The sequence below is a fragment of the Leiobunum rupestre genome, chromosome 6 (assembly GCF_980474605.1).
Source record: "Leiobunum rupestre chromosome 6, qqLeiRupe1.1.hap1, whole genome shotgun sequence".
NCBI classification, from domain to species: Eukaryota; Metazoa; Arthropoda; class Arachnida; order Opiliones; family Sclerosomatidae; genus Leiobunum; species Leiobunum rupestre.
The window spans coordinates 28,903,949-28,925,075 of record NC_143389.1 but is presented as its reverse complement, the minus strand read 5'-3'; the positions used below and the strand labels follow the sequence as shown (position 1 = coordinate 28,925,075).

At 36.7% G+C, this 21,127-nt stretch overlaps 2 protein-coding genes across 2 annotated transcripts; both read left to right on the top strand.

The window, feature by feature from the left end:
• The first annotated feature begins 4,553 nt into the window (after positions 1–4,553).
• On the top strand, positions 4,554–15,812 carry LOC149940594 (uncharacterized). Its single transcript, XM_090179838.1, has 5 exons — positions 4,554–4,597; positions 8,728–8,758; positions 10,486–10,584; positions 10,642–10,791; positions 15,700–15,812. The coding sequence occupies exons 1-4, from the start codon at positions 4,563–4,565 to the stop codon at positions 10,789–10,791; spliced, it is 315 nt and encodes a 104-aa protein (XP_090035964.1). The 5' UTR covers positions 4,554–4,562; the 3' UTR covers positions 15,700–15,812.
• A 976-nt stretch (positions 15,813–16,788) lies between these two features.
• Positions 16,789–20,378, top strand: LOC149940593 (F-box only protein 41-like). The gene is made up of 3 exons (XM_090179703.1): positions 16,789–17,039; positions 18,668–18,783; positions 20,103–20,378. The coding sequence occupies exons 1-3, from the start codon at positions 16,826–16,828 to the stop codon at positions 20,157–20,159; spliced, it is 387 nt and encodes a 128-aa protein (XP_090035829.1). The 5' UTR covers positions 16,789–16,825; the 3' UTR covers positions 20,160–20,378.
• Positions 20,379–21,127: the final 749 nt, after the last annotated feature.

The following is a 21,127-nucleotide window of genomic DNA, read 5'->3' as shown; positions in this document are numbered from 1 at the left end:
TTGGGAATTGCATTTAATAATTAAAGAATTCCGAAAACTTCCTTTTTTTAATCCAACGTATCCAAAAATAGGGTTTATAAATCAAAGGACATCGATGAATTGCTTTTATTAAACAAAGTATTTCGATTATTTAATTTTATTGAAATTCGAGAAATTGGTTTTATAAATTGAAGGATTTCCAAAAATTGCTTTTTTAATTAAATGATTTCGAAAAATTGCTTTTATTAATTAAAGGATTTGAGGAATTGCTTTTATTAATCAAAGGACTTCGAGGAATTGCTTTTATTATTTAAAGGATTTGAGGAATTGCTTTTACTAATCATAGGATTTCAAAAAATTGCGTTTATTAATCAAATGATTCCGAGGAATTGCTTTGTTTAAACAAAGGATTTCTAAGAATTGCTTTTATTGACCAAATGATTTCGAGGGATTGCTTTTATTGGTCAAATTATTTCGAGAAAATTATTTTATTGATCAAATGATTTCGAGGGAGGCGGAATGGTTAGCGCTTTTGCCTCGCAGCAAGAGGAGTCGGGTTCGATCTCAACTTATGGTGAAAACTCGGAACTACTCCTTCTGTGTTCAGTTTGAAAGTTATCTCCAAACTGGTTGAAGGGGTTTCCCCCGATTTGTTCAGTTTCCCCTTTCCATAAAAACTTGTAGAGATTAATAGTAAGTGTAGGGAGCTGTTGGCTCGCGTGGCATGAAAGGTTTGCTTCCTACGCTTTGTAACCCGGCCACCTGTTAAAAGGCATTGTAAGTCGCTAGATGACTTGGGCTTAAGGTGATGCTTCGGTTAGTAGCCTAGCTGATTATTATTATTAATTATAGGATTCCGAAAAGTAGATTTTCTGGATAAAATGATTTCAAGGATTTCGAAAAGTTGTATTTATTATTCAAAGGATTACTTTTTTGATCAAACTATTTCGAGGAGTTGTTTTTATTAATCGAAATATTTCAAGGAATCGCTTTTATTAATCAAAGGATTTCGAAAAGTTGTTTTTATTATTCAAAGGATTCTGAGGAATTACTTTTTTGATCAAACTGTTTCGAGGAATTTGCTGTAATTAAACAAAATATTTCTAAAAATTGCTTTTATTGATAAAATGATTTCGAGGGGTGTCCACTTATTAATTATAGGATTCCGATAAGTTGCTTTTATTAATCAAACGATTTCGAGGAATTGCTTTTATTGATAAACTGATTTCGAGGGATGTCCACTTATTAATTACAGGATTTCAAAAAGATGCTTTTATTAATCAAAGGATTTCAAAAAGATGCTTTTATTAATCAAAGGATTCCGAAAAATTGCTTTAATTATTCAAAGGTTTTCGAGGAACTGCATTTATTAATCAAATGATTTCGAGGGATTTGTCCACTTATTAATAATGGGATTCCGAAAAGTAGTATTAATAATCAAAGGATTCCGAATAGTGGCTTTTATGAATCAAATGATTTCTAGGAATTGCTTTTATAAATCAAAGGATTTCGAAGAATTGCTTTTATTGATCAAATGATTTCGAGGAATTGCTTTTATTGATCCAAAATATCGAGGAATTGCTTTTATTGATCCAAAATATCGAGGAATTGGTTGGATTTATAAAAGCTACTTTCCGGAATCCTTTGATTAAAAAGTGGACTTCCCCTTAAATCCTATTTTAAATAATAGAATTTGGAGGAAGTCCATTTATTAATCAAAGGATTCCGAAAAATAGTTTTTATTTTTCAAAGGATTCCAAAAAGTGATTTTATTAATCAAAGGATTCCAAAAAGTGATTTTATTAATCAAAGAATCTATAATAAGTGCTTTTATTAATCAAAGGATCTATAATAAGTGCTTTTATTAATCAAAGGATCTATAATAAGTGCTTTTATTAATCAAAGGATCTATATTCTATAATAAGTGCTTTTATTAATCAAAGGATCTATAATAAGTGCTTTTATTAATCAAAGGATCTATAATAAGTGCTTTTATTAATCAAAGGATCTATATTCTATAATAAGTGCTTTTATTAATCAAAGGATCTATAATAAGTGCTTTTATTAATCAAAGGATCTATAATAAGTGCTTTTTTTAATCAAAGGATCTATAATAAGTGCTTTTTTAATCAAAGGATCTAAAGTAAGTGCTTTTATTAATCAAATGATTTCGAGGGATGTCCACTTATTAACCAAATGATTTCGAGGGATGTCCACTTATTAACCAAATGATTTCGAGGGATGTCCACTTATTAATCAAACGATTCCGATAAGTAGCTGTCATTAATAATTTATCAATAAATCTCGAGTAAGTGCTTTTATTAATAAAAGGATTCCGAAAATTTTATTTTATTAATTAAATAAATTCAAGGAATTGCTTTGATTAACCAAAGGATTTCTAAGAATTGCTTTTTTTAATCAATTGATTTCGAGGGATGTCCACTTATTAATTATAGGATTCCGAAAAGTTGCTTTTATAAATCAAATTATTTCGAGGAATTGCTTTTATTGATCAAAGGATTTCGATTAATTTCTTTTTTTTGATCAAAGGGTTTCGATGAATTTCTTTTATTGGTCAAAGAATTTCGATGGATTTCTTTTATTGATCAAAGGATTTCAATTAATTGTTATTATTAATCAAATTATTTCGAGGAATTGCGTTTATTAATCCAAGGGTTCCGAAAATTGCTTTAATAATCAAAAGTTTTCTTGGAATTTTAATAAATAATGGAAAGTAACAGTATATTAGTAAATTACGGTATTTTGGTAAATAATGGAAAATAACGATATTTTGGTAAATAATGGAAAATAATGGAAAAAGCGGTATTTCGGATAATAATTGAAAATAACGGTATTTTGATAAATAATGGAAAATAACATTATATTAGTAAATAACGGACCAAATAATTCATTAATGCTGGAAAATCGTTCAATAACCCGAAAGTTAATTTATGGTTATATATTTTCATTGTTATTAAATTTAGCACTTTTTGCACTTTATTTAAATTAATTGACCGCAGAATTTAGCACTGTAGAAGACAAAATATTTAAAATTCGGCTCTTCTATATTCGAAGTTTCGTTTTTAACTTTACTGGGGAGGTGCTGACATCTTTGGGACAAAAGTGGATTTATATTTTAAACTTCGAAATAAAATCCATATAGCACTTATTTAAAATTTCATAACATTTTTCTTAAGTTCTAAAAGAAGGAAAAAGTATATAAAAAGAAAAGTTTGAAGGTTTTATTATACCACTGAATCGATAGGTGGCGATGTTTTCGTCTGCGTTTCCATGACAACGCATCATCACAAAAATCTAAGTATCTCCATTTTCGTAGGGCTCTATTTCTGTTTCTTTTTAAAATCTTTACACGTGCGTTATTTAAATCTTTGTAATAAAGGCCATGTATTCTATACGCTCATAGGTTAGTAAGTTTTTCTTTGTAACGACTAATCTAAATCAAAGACGCCATGTTGGAATATCGTTGTCCCAAATGCGATTTGACTTTTGTGACTTTTAAAATTCTTTGTCATCACGCCGAATCGTGCCATTCCGTCGGATACTTGCTTCGAGATAATTTCGCGTCACGATTTGATCGTAACTTCATTGTGGCCAAAGACAATTTTATACCTACGCCCGTGTCTCCCGACAGATCGCGCCACTTTCCGAACGCGCCCGGTATAATATCGGACATTAGGAACACTTTTAACAGAATTAGACATCTACGAAATCAGATTTCGATCGCTCCTTCGCCTATTTCTTTAAATGACACGTCTTTGGCAAGTTTTGCGGATTCTTATAAAGATCCGTTTCCTTCGGAAGTACTTCCGCAAATAAATCGTCCATTTAAGCGCGATTTTCAAGTATCCAGTGATCCGAAAACTTATCATAATTACGGAGAAGTTTTCAAATTAGTTTTTTACTACGTCGACAACTTGAGTCTTTGGAATTGCAGGTCGGTTTGCAAAACGTGGAAGGAAATAGTTGAATTACCATCGTACTGGAAAAAGCTGACTTTAACTAACTGTTTAATAGTGCCCCAGGTATTTTGAACACACTACATCAATAATCGCAACCTTGGCTCCAAAATCACGTATCTCAAAAAAAGTATTTTGAGTAAAAAATTCAAGTATTTTTCGTGCAAAGCAAAAATCAATAATATTAAAACTATATGGGATATATTTTTAAAAATTTTACTGTAAACGAAGGAATAATCACGAAAGCCAAATTCGTTTAAGTCGATTTAGCTGGTTTTGGAACCAAGGTAGAATCTAGTGACATCTACTATCGGAAAGATAAATGCTTTGTAGTCTGTTTTGCAGCGTTTCTACGCATCTGAAAGAGAGTATAAAGTTCCATCTTTTCGGTGAATCACCTAATTTCACATCAAAAGTTAGGGCAAACTAGAGCTAGTAACGTTAAAAAAAACTCGTAGTACGTGTTAGCAGAAGATTTTCGTTTTACTAAAAACTCCCTTTAAATACTTTCTAGAAACTGCCGTAGATGGCGCCACCACAAATACCGATTTGTTGTATTGGTCGCTAAAAACCTTTTTTTTAACAGTTTTTAGAAATAATAGCCAAATGGTGCCAAGATTTAACATCGATAACACTCGAAGGTAAAACGTTAATGAATAATTTTTAAACCTTAAGCAAAGTAACAAATAAGCATAAATCTGACGATGTGTTCATTATTATGTTTTACATAAGTGTGCCAGTTCCCTATCTTCCGCGTGTTAAATTTTTATTGAAAGCCATTTCTTGGATGATCACACATTTTTGGTGGATCACGCCATTAAGCCTGGTTTATTCTCCCCGCTAGAGGAGCTTAACGTTATGGATACAACGTCCATTCTACGTCACTCCACACGTAACGATCAGTAATATTTTGGATAACTTAACACACTTGTGAAAATAATTATAGACTTGAGGTATGACACTTCACAGTTAAACTTAAAAATATCGAACGTAGCAACTTCGTTAACTATACTTTATAAAATTTAATAGCCAGGTTAATCACTATCTAAAAAGGTTAAAGTTCAAGCGTAATATAACATGTTGTGCCTCTTACGTCTGAATATCAATAGCGCCATCTCTTATTATTTATAATTATCTTGACTTCAATTTCTGGGCTTCTAATTGGACAAATTTGGTCAAATCAAAGTTATTTGAACTAATAATATGGCGAGCTACATTTTTCTAATTGGAACCAAATCCGTACACCGCAACGGTTCTCGAGATGAGATAATTCTCAAATGACCTTGAAGACATGGTTCAAGGTCATTAAATTTTACTCTAGTAAATGTCCCCCTGCACGAGGAATGTTCCATAGAAATTTTAAATAAAAAAAACTTTTTAAGTTATTTATTATTATTCGTTTTTACCGCCTTTTTCAAAATTGATATAGTTATATTTAAATATCATATTTCGAAAGGTTTAATTCCAGTACAGCTGGTTTAAATTTAAAATTAATAATTAAACATTAATTTATGTCCCTATAATGGGCATGTTAGTTTCCCGTTGGCTTTTTCAAAATACGTTTTGGACGAAAAAAAGTGCAGGGCAAAATACATCAACCAATGAATTTTATCCAATTTATTTAAATATTTTTTTTTATTACAATTAATCAAAATTATAAAAACTAATTTTCAAGGCGTGGTGTGCCGAATTTTCAAGTCTTTTAGCAAATTAATTATAGGTGGGGTCAAAATCGCGAAATTGACGTTTTTTTTAATTATTATCGTACGAGCAGGGAAACCTCGAAAGTCCATGAACTCTAACCTTTCCAGATATTGATAAATCTTGGTGATCGCGTCCGCTTGCTTTAACCCAAGGCTTAGAGAAATTTCAAACGTTTTCGAAATGAAAACTAACACTTAATTCGTCAAAATAATGATGAATTATGGAATCGGGGATAAAATCGATAGTTATAAACTCTCGCCAAGTCTCTAGAGGTAATATTTTTCCACATCAACATCAACCTATATTTTCCCAGTGTAACCGGCTGGCGCGAATTTGATCAGAAATCCACAAAGACTAGTAAATTATCTGATTATGGATTTGTCAATACTTCTACCACAAGTAGCATAATAATATAAGTATGACACTTCCTGTTTTCCCAAAAATAAATCTTTTAATTTATATCTGTTTCACCATAAGCCTATCATAAGTTCCCCATAAGCAAAGGTCTAGGCTAAATTTTTGACGATCACAACCCCGTTACTAAGAGGTAGGTTTTCAAAATCTGCACCTCCTAGTGGCCACATCCTCAACTAGGCATTTCCCCAAATGAATTTCGCGCGTTGCATGATGAATGCGCAGAAGGCGTGCGCAAACGTTTTTAAACTTAGAACCACGCCGGAGAAATCTCAGCACCATAGCCAAGGCTTAAGCACAATTTAATCACTTTCCAACCTAAATGATTCATCAGAACCTAAAACTGGCTTTTAGAAATAAGAGAACTTGTTTCTGAAGGTATTTATTTTTCAAATTAGAGATTTAGACGCGTACCAAGTAAGAGAATATTTAGATGTAGAAATTTTGAAAACAAAGATGGCGCTACTGCCCTATCGTCGTACGTTAATATTCTTCTCTCCAGGACAACGCCGTTAACATGGGCCCCTATGGTAGACCTTTGCTTATGGGGACCTTATGATAGGCTTATGGTTTCACCAATAAGGACATACTGACAACTCTTTAGCCAAACAGTCGTCGTCACCGACCTTTTTAACGAATCAACCTAGGCTTAGTGAAAATTTAAACGCTTTTAAAGTAAAAATAATTCTTACTTTGGAAAAATTATGATGGATAATTGAATCGTTACTGGTGCTAGTTATTTTCAATTTTGGGATTAAACTGACTGTAATTTATCCAATCAATTGAGCCGGAAGTAATATATATTTCCTGTTCCGAAACTTGCGACTACGCAATTGTTCTGAGACAGACTATCATTAACGATAATCTACTACTAAGGTGGTAGTGACGAAGACAGATGGTAGTAAGAAAAAATGAGTGAACATGGCTACAAACGTCATACTTACTTACTTATGTTACTTAAACTTATATGAATTAAGGTGGTCGTATTTAGAGCAATGCGCCGATTTGATTTGTGTCGGCTTTGTATTGTTTCGGTAGCGGCGGCGCGAAAATTTTGAAAATATTCCAAAATGTTTTTGAAGGAAAAAAAATAAAGTTACGTATAAAATCTCTAAAAAACCAAAATTTGGGCGTCGTCGGCGGCGTGCTGAAAAGAAAATGACTCGGCGGCGGCGATTCGGCGCCTGAGAAAATATCGGCGATGGCGGCGTTGGATCGGCGGCGCTAAGCTCTAGTCGTATTCATGAAGTTTCAACAACTGGAAAATAGCCGCGTTCACACGTACACGTCGAAACCGCTTCGAAACGCTTTGAAGCGGTTTCTGTAAAGTGTGAACAGGTTGAAAACCGTAACAAAGCGATTCAAAGCGCTTTGAAGCGATTTCGAGGTGTAAGTGTGACTGAAGCCCAGTTCACACTATACAATTAATTGGGCCACTTAATTGAAACCCACTAATTGTGAGCAAGAAAATTGTACAGTGTGAACAGAAAAAGTTGGAACAATGGTTACAATTTTTCTGTTCACACTATTCAATTTTCTTGCTTACAATTAGCTGGTTTCAGTTAAGTGGCCCAATTAATTGTATAGTGTGAACTGGGCTTTAGGCTTATGTTAAAATGTTTCACAGCTGATGAAATATTCGCATAAGTTTATAATATATATCTTACGAGATAAGTATCCATGTAAAAATGAAATTTCAATTGGAGGGATATTTTTTTATTTATAAATCATAATAATTATCGTAAAAAAACACAAAGTATTATTCTTTTAAATATCTATTGTAAAATCAGCGGAAGCCTGCCAAGATACACGCTTCAAGCAAATAAATTTTTTAGCAGTATAGGGAGGTGCATACTTCTCTCATAAGAGATATATTACGTACTTCTGATACCGAAGATTGTTATCCTTGTTCCTATTGGTCGTTTATTAAGCGCCAATTTGAAAGGTGGTAAAGTTCAGGAAGTTGCCACTGCATGGCGCTATTTCGACATTTTTTACCGTCACCGTGAAAATCTGATGTATTATCAAAATTGAATTCAGTTACCTAGTAATATTCTCGCGTACTTCATAGCCTAAGTTGGTCTGTTTTAGTCACAAAACGTAAACATAGATGACCACCATCGTCTGCAAATCTAAAGCAGACGAACTTTCGCTACGAAATATGCGAGGAAAAGGCCTGAATTCGTTCTTAGTATCACGAACGATTTATTCTTGTGACATTCTTACGTTTCTTTATGTTAAAAGAAGTATAAAGTAATTATCTTACGACAGAAGATATTCCTAACCTGCTAATGTTATTTGCTTGAAACATTGGCCTTCAAGAAAAATAGTGCAAAAAAGTCATTAAAGTGATTTGAGAAAACTATTACTCGGAGAAAAATTGGGGTTATAAAAGGCAATATCCCTACGCAGTGCTATTTTTAAATTTTACCTCGTTAGGCAGATTAATATACCCGGTAAATCTGCGGTGTATACTTACGCGGTTGGACAGGAAAAATGCCCCCATTGGAAACTGAGCGTGGGAAGGTAAATGTTTAATCTATATAACCTAGACGGATACTTTCCTCCTAAGATGTATTTATATACTTCTGATATTACTTATGGCATTATACAATAGATTTTGAGAAATTAATTTTAATTTTAACTTTTGCAGATATCGAGCTCAAAGGGACACAGAAGCAAAAGTTAGTATTTGCTGCAGCTTTTCTTAATTACAATTTAGTCTAATTTCATTAATAACAGAAGTAAATAGAGAATGAAGTAACCGCTTATTTTAGCTACCATTGTGGTAGCCATTAAAATGGATGCAGAATCGAGCACAGCACCATGCTATTCCTAATATTACCTAATTTTCGTTTAAAAAATACTCAAGCATATAATTAATATAAATAATATTTACATTTAAGGGAATATAACCTAAGGTATTTGGTGTGGGGCACCAACGTTTGCAGTTCTGGCCGCTCTTTAGAAATGTTTGGCGCCACTGTACAGAGAAATTTGAAAAATTGAAGGGGGATTACGTACCAAATACGTATAAACGCTCTAATATGGTTATTTCAGTTTCGGTGTCAATTTTTTTGATTAAATTTAATTATAATCGGAGATATCTGAACCATGGAACGATTGTAGAATCCACATATTTTTGGAAACTTAAAAAGTTTATTTTTGCCTGTTTAAAGCCTTGAAATAGTTTACCCAAGTTCAAAACTGGATCCTTTTCTTTTAATAGACAAGTTAAGCCACCCCAACAAAACGTGTTAGCGGAAATTGCCAGAGTGGAGACGTTGCGTCATTACGCACAATCTATACCCTGGTTCATGGTGATTGTGTAAATGGTGATTGTGTAAATGGTGATTGGGTTAATGGTGATTGGGTTAATGGTGATTGGGTTAATGGTGATTGGGTTAAAGGTGATTGGGTTAATGGTGATTGGGTTAATGGTGATTGGGTTAATGGTGATTGGGTTAATGGTGATTGGGTTAATGGTGATTGGGTTAATGGTGATTGGGTTAATGGTGATTGGGTTAATGGTGATTGGGTTAATGGTGATTGGGTTAAAGGTGATTGGGTTAATGGTGATTGGGTTAATGGTGATTAGTTAAATGGTGATTGGGTTAATGGTGATTAGTTAAATGTTGATTGGGTAAATGGTGATTGGGTAAATGGTGATTATTTAAATGTTGATTGGGTAAATGGTGATGGGGTTAATGGTGATTGGGTTAATGGTGATTGGTTAATGGTGATTGGTTAATGGTGATTGGGTTAATGGTGATTGGTTAATGGTCATGGTATGTTCCCATTTAACCCAATTTTACCTTCTCCCAAAGTTATCAGTTCTCCCAAAAACATGGTGTCCCATTTGTCCCAATTCCATTTCTCCGAACCGGAGTTCATTTAACCCAAAAATATGTATTCCCATTTTTCCCAACGATCAAGTTTCCCAAAAAAATGGATTCCCATTTCTGCCAACGATCAATATTCCCAAAAATATGGATTCCCCTTTCTCCCAATCATTATTTGGAATCGCTAAACAAAGTAAGTTTACCGTTTTGTGAATATGTGAATTGACTTGGCGTTAGGTTAGGTTAGGTTAGATTAGGTTAGGATCCAAAACCCCAGAAGAATTCCTCGAAGCGATAAAATGGGGATTCGATGTAAAATGAAATGGGCAAAATTTGATGTACTTGCATATTAATATAAAACTTAGATTCATGTTTATACCAAGTGTAATTTTGGGACAAATGGGATTTGGGATAACTATTTTGGGACAAATAGGATTGGGAGAAATGAGATTGGGAGAAATGGGAATTGGGAGAAATGGGATTGGGAGAAATTGGAATTGGGAGAACTATTTTGGGCGAAATGGGGGTAAACCAATGTCATTGGTTAATTGTCAAACGTTAATATCTAGAGGTGGCCTCGAAGGTGCATTGGAGGCGGTGCTTCGTTCTTCCCAGCGAAAGATAACGTCGTTCTCAGTCGTCAATTGCGGAGTGCATCTGACCGAAAGGTGGTAAAGTCAAATTATGTTAGGTTTAATGTTACTGATGGGGCATCAATTTTAAAGGACTTTATGGCTGGCCAGTTGCCACTGTCCCTATCTGCAAGAGTTCGCCTTCATCAGCGCGGATTATCCAGCGAGTGCCGAAGCCATTTGGTCTTTGGGAGCCGGTGCGAGGAAGATTCGAACGTTAATCATCCCAGCCGTTTATCCTAAGTATAATAACTTCGACACACATTTTAGTTTAAAGGGCAACGTGCGTTTCCATGCAGGGGGTAAATTATCTTAAAGTTAAAAAGAACGAATACGCATGCGCTATCTGACATAGCCTTTCCCTCTTTAAAAAAAGCAGAATTTATTTTGTATAAATGCGCCTCTCGCGGTTTTTATGCAAAATACACGCGTTCTATAGTCGCGAAAATGGCCGAGGAAAGTGAAGTTTCCGAGCTTACCGACAAATCGGATCCTTTACACAAAAGAAATGTAACAAAACAAAGATAAATATTCTGTTCTGGTATAACGATTGGGAAATTGTTAAGGGAGACGGGATATAGGACCAAGTGTATGATGCTAGCGGCTATGTGGCAGAGATTTACCGCGTCCAAGGCCTAATGATTCAACCTCCATAATTAAAAATATTAAACTGGCAAATAATTTTATTCCAAAACATTTTTAAATCGAAAATATCAACGTCAAACTCTCGGGAACGAACTCAGTTCTTTTCTCCATAATAAAAAATTAAGCTAAGCCTAAAATTCTGGGTTTGTTGGTGGTGAGCTAACAAAATGAAAAAATTCCAACTTTCCAAGGATAATACGTTTTCGCGCTGTATAAAATACTCCTTGGAAAACCAAGTTACTACTTGTAGAAGAAAACATAGTTCCAAACCAAGCGCCCCCCTACATGGCCCCTTGCGTTGCCCTTTAAAGCAAGTGGCAGCTCTTTATTTCACCAAAAACATATCTCCATCTATCGAATTTATTATAAATATTTAATTTTATCACCCAACGAAGAAAATAAACCCATATCTTTAAAAAAATACTTAAATGTAGGTGTGTACCTTTCCATATTTTTACTTATTTTTTTCAATTGAAAAAATCTAGATACTATAGTTCCATAAGTGGATAATAAAGATAAGAATGGCACAGAACTAATTCAGTTAATGATAGTCTGTCGTGGAGTGATTGCGAAAATGGAAGTTTCCGAATAGGAAACTCGTCCCTTCCTACTCTTTCAGTTGGAAAAATAGTTTAGGTTTAAATTTCGAAAAAACTAACTTCTGAAATGGAGCCAGTGTTTATAATAGTAATTTGTTATCTTCCGATTCAATAATTCGCCATTATTTTCCAAAAGTAAGCGTTATTTATTTTTCAAAGCATTTCAATTTTCAATAGGCCTTGGCTGGTCTGTCGAAAAAGCTGCCGGCGGACCGTCGCCGATTTTCCGTGCTTCCTCCAAATACTAGGAGCAGTTCGCGGAGAGCTGTCAGTCCGTCGGTGCGTAATGGTTTACGTTGTCATTGGCGAAACAGACTATCATAAGAAAATTTGCATTGGTTGAATAGGAAGTGTCATATTATCCACTTATAAGCTTACACTAGGTTGGAGAGCGGCCACTTGCTTTAAAGGCCAAGAACGGAGATTCAATTTTATCGTGCGCGAATTTCGACCCCACGTGCCAGAACTTGTCGATTTCTTGAGGAGTGAGAGCGTGCACAGCTTGACCGACGGCTCAGACTGTTCCAAAATAGAATACACAGAATGAGCATAAAAAAAGGAGCTAAGCTACAATATCCACAATTGTCCGAGTGGTCACTAAAGCTGTCAGAGCTGACAAGCAAGTTTTCAAAGCTGCCAATCAATTTGTCAGAGCTGTCAATCAATTTGTCACTCGTCAATATATTGAGTACTGGATTATAGTTCATATATAGTTTATATTCGCTCTGTTCTCGGTCTTAAAAGGCTATTCACACGAAGTAACGTTTTTACGAACAGTTTTCAACTCGATTTCGTAAGTTGCAAAAATTATGACTTAGCTCCGGTTTGCGATCCGTGTTGGCCAACAGTGAGTTGCAAAAATTATGGCTTAGCTCCGGATTGCGATCGTGTTAGCCGACAGTGAATTCAAAAATTATTGCTTAGCTCCGGTTTGCGATGCGTGTTGGCCGACAGTGAGTTGCAAAAATTATGGCTTATCTCCGGTTTGCGATCCGTGTTGGAAAGCAGTGAGTTGCAAAAATTATGACTTAGCTCCGGTTTGCGATCCGTGTTGGCCGACAGTGAGTTGCAAAAATTACGGCTTAGCTCCGGTTTGCGATCCGTGTTGGCCAGCAGTGAGTTGCAAAAATTATGGCTTAGCTCCGGTTTGCGATCCGTGTTGGCCAGCAGTGAGTTGCAAAAATTATGGCTTAGCTCCGGTTTGCGATCCGTGTTGGCCAGCAGTGAGTTGCAAAAATTATGGCTTAGCTCCGGTTTGCGATCCATGTTGGCCAGCAGTGAGTTGCAAAAATTATGGCTTAGCTCCGGTTTGCGATCCGTGTTGGAAAGCAGTGAGTTGCAAAAATTATGGCTTAGCTCCGGTTTGCGATCCGTGTTGGAAAGCAGTGAGTTGCAAAAATTATGACTTAGCTCCGGTTTGCGATCCGTGTTGGCCGACAGTGAGTTGCAAAAATTACGGCTTAGCTCCGGTTTGCGATCCGTGTTGACCGTCAGTGAATTCAAAAATTATTGCTTAGCTCCGGTTTGCGATGCGTGTTGGCCGACAGTGAGTTGCAAAAATTATGGCTTATCTCCGGTTTGCGATCCGTGTTGGAAAGCAGTGAGTTGCAAAAATTATGACTTAGCTCCGGTTTGCGATCCGTGTTGGCCGACAATGAGTTGCAAAAATTATGGCTTAGCTCCGGTTTGCGATCCGTGTTGGTCAACAGTGAGTTGCAAAAATTATGGCTTAGCTCCGGTTTGCGATCCGTGTTGGCCGTCAGTGAATTCAAAAATTATGGCTTAGCTCCGGTTTGCGATCCGTGTTGGCCGTCAGTGAATTCAAAAATTATGGCTTAGCTCCGGTTTGCGATCCGTGTTGGAAAGCAGTGAGTTGCAAAAATTATGACTTAGCTCCGGTTTGCGATCCGTGTTGGCCGACAGTGAGTTGCAAAAATTACGGCTTAGCTCCGGTTTGCGATCCGTGTTGGCCAGCAGTGAGTTGCAAAAATTATGGCTTAGCTCCGGTTTGCGATCCGTGTTGGCCAGCAGTGAGTTGCAAAAATTATGGCTTAGCTCCGGTTTGCGATCCGTGTTGGCCAGCAGTGAGTTGCAAAAATTATGGCTTAGCTCCGGTTTGCGATCCGTGTTGGCCAGCAGTGAGTTGCAAAAATTATGGCTTAGCTCCGGTTTGCGATCCATGTTGGCCAGCAGTGAGTTGCAAAAATTATGGCTTAGCTCCGGTTTGCGATCCGTGTTGGAAAGCAGTGAGTTGCAAAAATTATGGCTTAGCTCCGGTTTGCGATCCGTGTTGGAAAGCAGTGAGTTGCAAAAATTATGACTTAGCTCCGGTTTGCGATCCGTGTTGGCCGACAGTGAGTTGCAAAAATTACGGCTTAGCTCCGGTTTGCGATCCGTGTTGACCGTCAGTGAATTCAAAAATTATTGCTTAGCTCCGGTTTGCGATGCGTGTTGGCCGACAGTGAGTTGCAAAAATTATGGCTTATCTCCGGTTTGCGATCCGTGTTGGAAAGCAGTGAGTTGCAAAAATTATGACTTAGCTCCGGTTTGCGATCCGTGTTGGCCGACAATGAGTTGCAAAAATTATGGCTTAGCTCCGGTTTGCGATCCGTGTTGGTCAACAGTGAGTTGCAAAAATTATGGCTTAGCTCCGGTTTGCGATCCGTGTTGGCCGTCAGTGAATTCAAAAATTATGGCTTAGCTCCGGTTTGCGATCCGTGTTGGCCGTCAGTGAATTCAAAAATTATGGCTTAGCTCCGGTTTGCGATCCGTGTTGGAAAGCAGTGAGTTGCAAAAATTATGACTTAGCTCCGGTTTGCGATCCGTGTTGGCCGACAGTGAGTTGCAAAAATTACGGCTTAGCTCCGGTTTGCGATCCGTGTTGGCCAGCAGTGAGTTGCAAAAATTATGGCTTAGCTCCGGTTTGCGATCCGTGTTGGCCAGCAGTGAGTTGCAAAAATTATGGCTTAGCTCCGGTTTGCGATCCGTGTTGGCCAGCAGTGAGTTGCAAAAATTATGGCTTAGCTCCGGTTTGCGATCCATGTTGGCCAGCAGTGAGTTGCAAAAATTATGGCTTAGCTCCGGTTTGCGATCCGTGTTGGAAAGCAGTGAGTTGCAAAAATTATGGCTTAGCTCCGGTTTGCGATCCGTGTTGGAAAGCAGTGAGTTGCAAAAATTATGACTTAGCTCCGGTTTGCGATCCGTGTTGGCCGACAGTGAGTTGCAAAAATTACGGCTTAGCTCCGGTTTGCGATCCGTGTTGACCGTCAGTGAATTCAAAAATTATTGCTTAGCTCCGGTTTGCGATGCGTGTTGGCCGACAGTGAGTTGCAAAAATTATGGCTTATCTCCGGTTTGCGATCCGTGTTGGAAAGCAGTGAGTTGCAAAAATTATGACTTAGCTCCGGTTTGCGATCCGTGTTGGCCGACAATGAGTTGCAAAAATTACGGCTTAGCTCCGGTTTGCGATCCGTGTTGGCCAGCAGTGAGTTGCAAAAATTATGGCTTAGCTCCGGTTTGCGATCCGTGTTGGTCAACAGTGAGTTGCAAAAATTATGGCTTAGCTCCGGTTTGCGATCCGTGTTGGCCGTCAGTGAATTCAAAAATTATGGCTTAGCTCCGGTTTGCGATCCGTGTTGGCCGTCAGTGAATTCAAAAATTATGGCTTAGCTCCGGTTTGCGATCCGTGTTGGAAAGCAGTGAGTTGCAAAAATTATGACTTAGCTCCGGTTTGCGATCCGTGTTGGCCAGCAGTGAGTTGCAAAAATTATGACTTAGCTCCGGTTTGCGATCCGTGTTGGCCGTCAGTGAATTCAAAAATTATGGCTTAGCTCCGGTTTGCGATTCGGGTTGGACAACTGCGAGTTGCAAAAAAATTAACCAATGGCGATATTGAAATATTTTCTAGCAAACACCCGGATAGGTTTTCGGATCGCTGTTTATCAACCGTCGCTAAATGCTGGCCACAGTTAAGAATACTGTGCATTGGAGGAACCTCCGTCACTCTGAAAGGGCTATTGGCTATAGGCAAGTAGATCTTATAATGGAAAGGTCAGTGCATTTCAAGAGATTTTGGGCAACCCGTCCGGAAAAATCTCACTGTGCTGTTTATCGCCTAAACCAGGGAGTACAGAACGGGAGTCGTTTTGCCAGATCTTTTGGGGTTCTCAACCAAGAAGCCAGAGAATCGAGGTGGGGTGGGTGGAAAGGTTGGCAAAATACGGGACAAGATACGGCTTTTTGCGCCATCTACTTAATTTTTGTGGCTTTGTTGTTGTACTCTCTGCCTAAACAACAAGAAAATATGCAAATTATTTTATGGTACCAATATTATTATTTGGCATTATTAATTATTTCTTATTATATCTTAATGTTTAAATATAAATTATGTAACGAAATGAAAGGTTTAGATTTAATAAATGGCGCATAGTAGTATATAGTCGACGGGTTTGCGAGTGGAAATCAATGGTGGTTTCTTTTCGCTTGTTCCAAGATTTTGGAGTAGGGTAAGAAGAGTAACGCAATGACGTCATTTTACTCCGATTCTGTGGCGGCGAATAGTTTTAATCAGAGTAAAAACTGTATTCCAAAATGGCTGCCTGTGGCCTTTTTAGCAGATAAAGTCTGGCTAGCAGATGCAAAAATCCGATTTACTCCTTTACACCTCCTTTTCAGAAGGAGTAGAAAGAGTAGCCCTAATACTCCGGAACAAGTGAATAGTTTGTGGGGCGGAGTAATTCTCATCCCCGGAACAAGCGAATAAAACGTTTTAGGGTAAAAAGAGTACACTTTTTGTCCTAGAACAGGCTAAAAGAAACCACCTACTGCAATACATACGTACAGAATTTGGCCATCAGATGTCACTAACGAAAACTACATGATTTAAAAACGTGTTCGCCGTTGGGTAACCTCTTAAATAACTAAAAATCTGATCAGTTAAACTAGCGGTCTTTAGATGGCGCGACGAGACATCATAATATTTTTTCTCAATGCACTTTGTCAGCGAATTGCTCGGACCTCTCTATAAAAAGATCATGGTTTTAATTTTATCGAACAAGCGTACTGAGGGTTACGTATTATCTTTGGCAGTTCGGAAGTGCCAAAATTTGGAAGTCCTGGAATTCGACCATTGCGGTGAATTGGAGGAATCGGCCATCCAGGCCTTGGCCGAAGTCGGACTGAGACATTTAAGAGCCGCCTATTTCACGCACACGCCCATGTCGCCTCAAGCCATTCTCCAACTGAAAAGCGAGTATTCGATTTTAGGCAATGAAACCATAATTGCACTAAACCTGATTTAGGTCTTAAAAGGCAATTTTCAAATTGAAATACTAACTTAGAAAATAGATCGATACATATTTGACAATGGAGAAGATTATTTTAAATGGTTCGATTTTTGGCGCCAGTAGTCTGAAACTAACAAAGGGAATTCCTTGTCACGATTAATTATTCTTTAATTAAACTTAAATGGAGTATAAAGTTTCATGGAATTGTAGGTATTAATTATACTTCTGGGATATTACGATAGGTATTTTTCCTGAATTTGACACAATGAGTAGCTTCTTTGAATTGCATAAAACAGTAGGAATAGAAGCTCCTACAGACTTTACACTCTAAAAGTCAAACAACAGCGCTCCCAGCGGGAAAAACGAGAAATTCGATGAGTGATTTTCCTTATGCGAAGCTAGGTTTATCCGTTAAGTCGATGCTGACTACCAATCAATTCTTAAAACGCACTAGGAAATTCTGGGTATAATGCCAAAGTTGTTGCAAAATGTCTGACAGCATGCTCGTACGGGGTTCGGCAGTATTGGAGATCCCAGCTTGTAGCGCTGGGTGAAAACTCGGAACAACTCCTTCCACGTTGAGTTTGCAAGTTTTCACCCCACTGGTTAAAGGGGTTCCCCCCTGAGAGCTTCCGTTTCCCCTTTCCATAAAAACTCGCCGAGGTTAACGGTAATAGTTAGTTTAGGGAGCTGTTGGCTCGCGTGCCGTGACGGGCTTATTACCATCCTCCTACGCATTGTAACCCGGTCACCTGAAGTTGACTTAGGTTTATGGTGGTGCCTTGCCAGGCCTTGGGTATTAGCTTAGCTGATTATTACTATTATTATTATTATTGTTATATTTAAGCGAATCCATTTCATTTCTAGACATAAATATTTAATGGACTAAGTCACCCTTTTCCGAATTTTCCCCTTCCGACGGCAGCAGGCGCTAAAGCGTCTAGCCAATGAAAAACGTACACAAGAAAATCCACAACTTTTGACGGGTTGCGTTCTCCGTGTGTGGGGTGTTGTGTTTGTTGCTCCTAGCTAGCATAAACTCTGTCTTATTCAACTGGTTTAAAGTTTCACGCGCCACTTGATATTTTAGCGCAAATGGGCTCGAGCGTTTCCGCTCGTGCTCCCCGAAATAAAAACCACGCACGAGGCTTTTACGCTAAAATATCAAGACGCGCGCGTGGAACATTTTAACAAGTTGAACAAGACATGCATTAAAATTCGACGAGTCGCCCTTTTTAAAAAGATCTAAACTTCAAAACTGAACTGAACTCCTACGTTTCTCGTGACGAAAGCGATATATTAAAACATGTTCGGTAAGCGTAATGACTTTATAGAAAGACTAATTAGGAGGCGCTAGTTAACAACGATCAATCAATGCGCTTCATCGCATATTTCCGGAAGTATCTCGCTTTTGTAGTGTCGTTATATTATTGTTGGTTTTTTCCTACTCCTTGTATTCCGAAGCTTGGGCATAAGCCCCTGAGGCTTTCCAAGTAAATAAATAAATAAATACAAAAATAGAAGCATGGGAGCCGAAACGTCCCTGTATTAATTAATCCTTGCTTAACACGATTAATTTTCTTTCTTCAGATTTGTGTCAAGATTTGAAGTCAATCAAAGTGATGGTCTCGGCCGACGACTATTTTGCCCAACCCGACTTTCCCGAAAATAAAATCGAATACGATAAAAAAATAACGAGTTTACAAGTGAGATCTATTTGTGATTTAATAGCGGTTGTGATGGATTATAAATAGGGCTGTGTGAGTACACGAACATCATTGGGTACTCGGCCTTTTTTAAGGTCGAGTACTCGAACTCGACCTCGAATAAGTAATTGGAGAATACTCGTCGATTACCGACGAGGGGCAGGTCACTTCCTTGATTAACGACGCACCCCTCAAAAGATTAAATCCGATTTAATCGTGATTATTTTGATTAAATTCAAGTTAATCACGATTAAGTTGATTAAATCACGTTTAATCATGATTAGAATGTTTAAATCTGATTTAATCATGATTAAATGATTAAATCTGATTAAAATGATTAAATCTGTTTAAAAAAATTATATCGTGATTAGTATGATTAAATCGTACTTTAGTTTTGATTTTAATGATAAATTCTCTGTTCGATCGATTATATTGATTAAATCGTGATTAAAATGATTAAATCTAATTAAAATGATTAATTCTAATTAAAATGATTAATTCTAATTAAAAATATTATATCATGATTAGAATGATTAAATCTCGTTTAAATGATTAAATCCTGATTAAAATGATTAGATCATGATTAGAATGATTAAATCTCGTTTAAATCGTGATTAGATTTTTTAATCTTGATTACCCTGATTTAATCACGATTACCCTGATTTAATCATTTTACTATGATTAAGACGCACCCAAAATGGAAGTGACCTGCCCCTCGATTACCGAGTACCAACAAATTGAATATTCGGTTACCCGATTACTCGAATAAGCTGCTCTCTAAACTCGTCGAGTATTTGTTTTTTTCTATCCTCGTTGCTTCAAAGTTCAAAGAGGGGTTTTTATAACTTTTTGGGGGGCAATTAACGGTACCTACCAAGTTATGGAAACTGTGGTTCATTTAAATTAAATGAATATTTTTTAGCATTGAAAGCTACTTTATACTCCTTTTAAATTTAATTTCATAATTACTTGACTCAAATGTGAGAAAGCTTTCCCTTAATCATGTACTCGATTACTCGACTTCAATACTAAAAATATTAAAAATTCGATACTCGATAGCCAACTCGATGGCCTAAAACCACTACTCGCACAGCCCTAATTATAAAACTTATATCCTCACACGAAAATACAAAAGAGGAATAGCAACTCTAGCTTTGAAAAAGGTTTAAATAGCCAAGGCTTAAGTTATAACATTACAGGAATTTAATAGGCCTAAAGTATCCCAAAATGGTATTTAAAATCGAGTTGCTATTCCTCTTCTATATTCTATGGTATAATTTGAATTGGTCTTTAATTAGGTGTATCGTTTTTTTTTTAAGACTTTGAGTCGATACCACGGTATGGAGGATATTTTACAAGTCAGAAACGTTGGTTAATGCGTTGGTTTGAATAAAATAGGAGTGTTATATAATTTTGGGTTTAATTAAACAGTTGAACGTTTTAATTAGCAAATATAACCTCGAACAAAAATATAATTTTTTGCGACTTACAAAAAATATTTACGCTACCCCTGACGTCAGGAATCGCTCAAAAAAACTAAGAATTTAATGTAATATTTTACCAGGAACTAACAGTACAACCAACTATTTAATATAAACCGATGTAATAAATAGAAGATATTAACTTTTTGTGTATAAAAATTTTATTGATTTTTGACTTTGATCCGAATTTTAAATTTTTACTAAGAGCTATTTCTAGAATGACCAGACATTTTTAGTGGAACCAGAAGTATATAAATGAAACAAGAAGTGTGCGCCATGTAATTTCGTTTGCCTCCCCCATAGATAAAATAACTTCGTATATAGATAAGAAACTTCAATGGGGCAAAATGACTCTCACGAGATTGCTATGACATCTAGTGACTGCGCCAGTTGGCTGTGTTCTCAAGAGCGTAGAACGTATTGAGAAATTTGAGGTCGGAGTTTTGGGAATAAAAGTATTTTGCAAGGTATATGTCTTCAAATATACCAGAAATAGCGTTTAAAACAAACTTGAAATCTTTACTGAATGCTATTTCTTTAGGGCTATTTTTTAAAATTTGCTTTAAATCGCGATTAAAATTAATACAAAATGTTTGAAACCCGGAAAGCGTGAAAATTCGTATCGGGTGACGCCATTTTTGTTTACTGACCTCGGAACACTACTTTTTCTAACCTATTTTCTCATTGGTGACCTCTATTTTACCGTCGTCTGCTTAAAAAATTTCATGGAATGCACGGGGAAGGCTAAAAATTAAGCTTCGTACACTTCTTGTTTCATTTATATACTTCTGGTGGAACTAAGTCGTGAGCGCGTACAGGGAACCGTCTCGAGGTTTATTCAGATAATTTGTTGCGTATTTTTC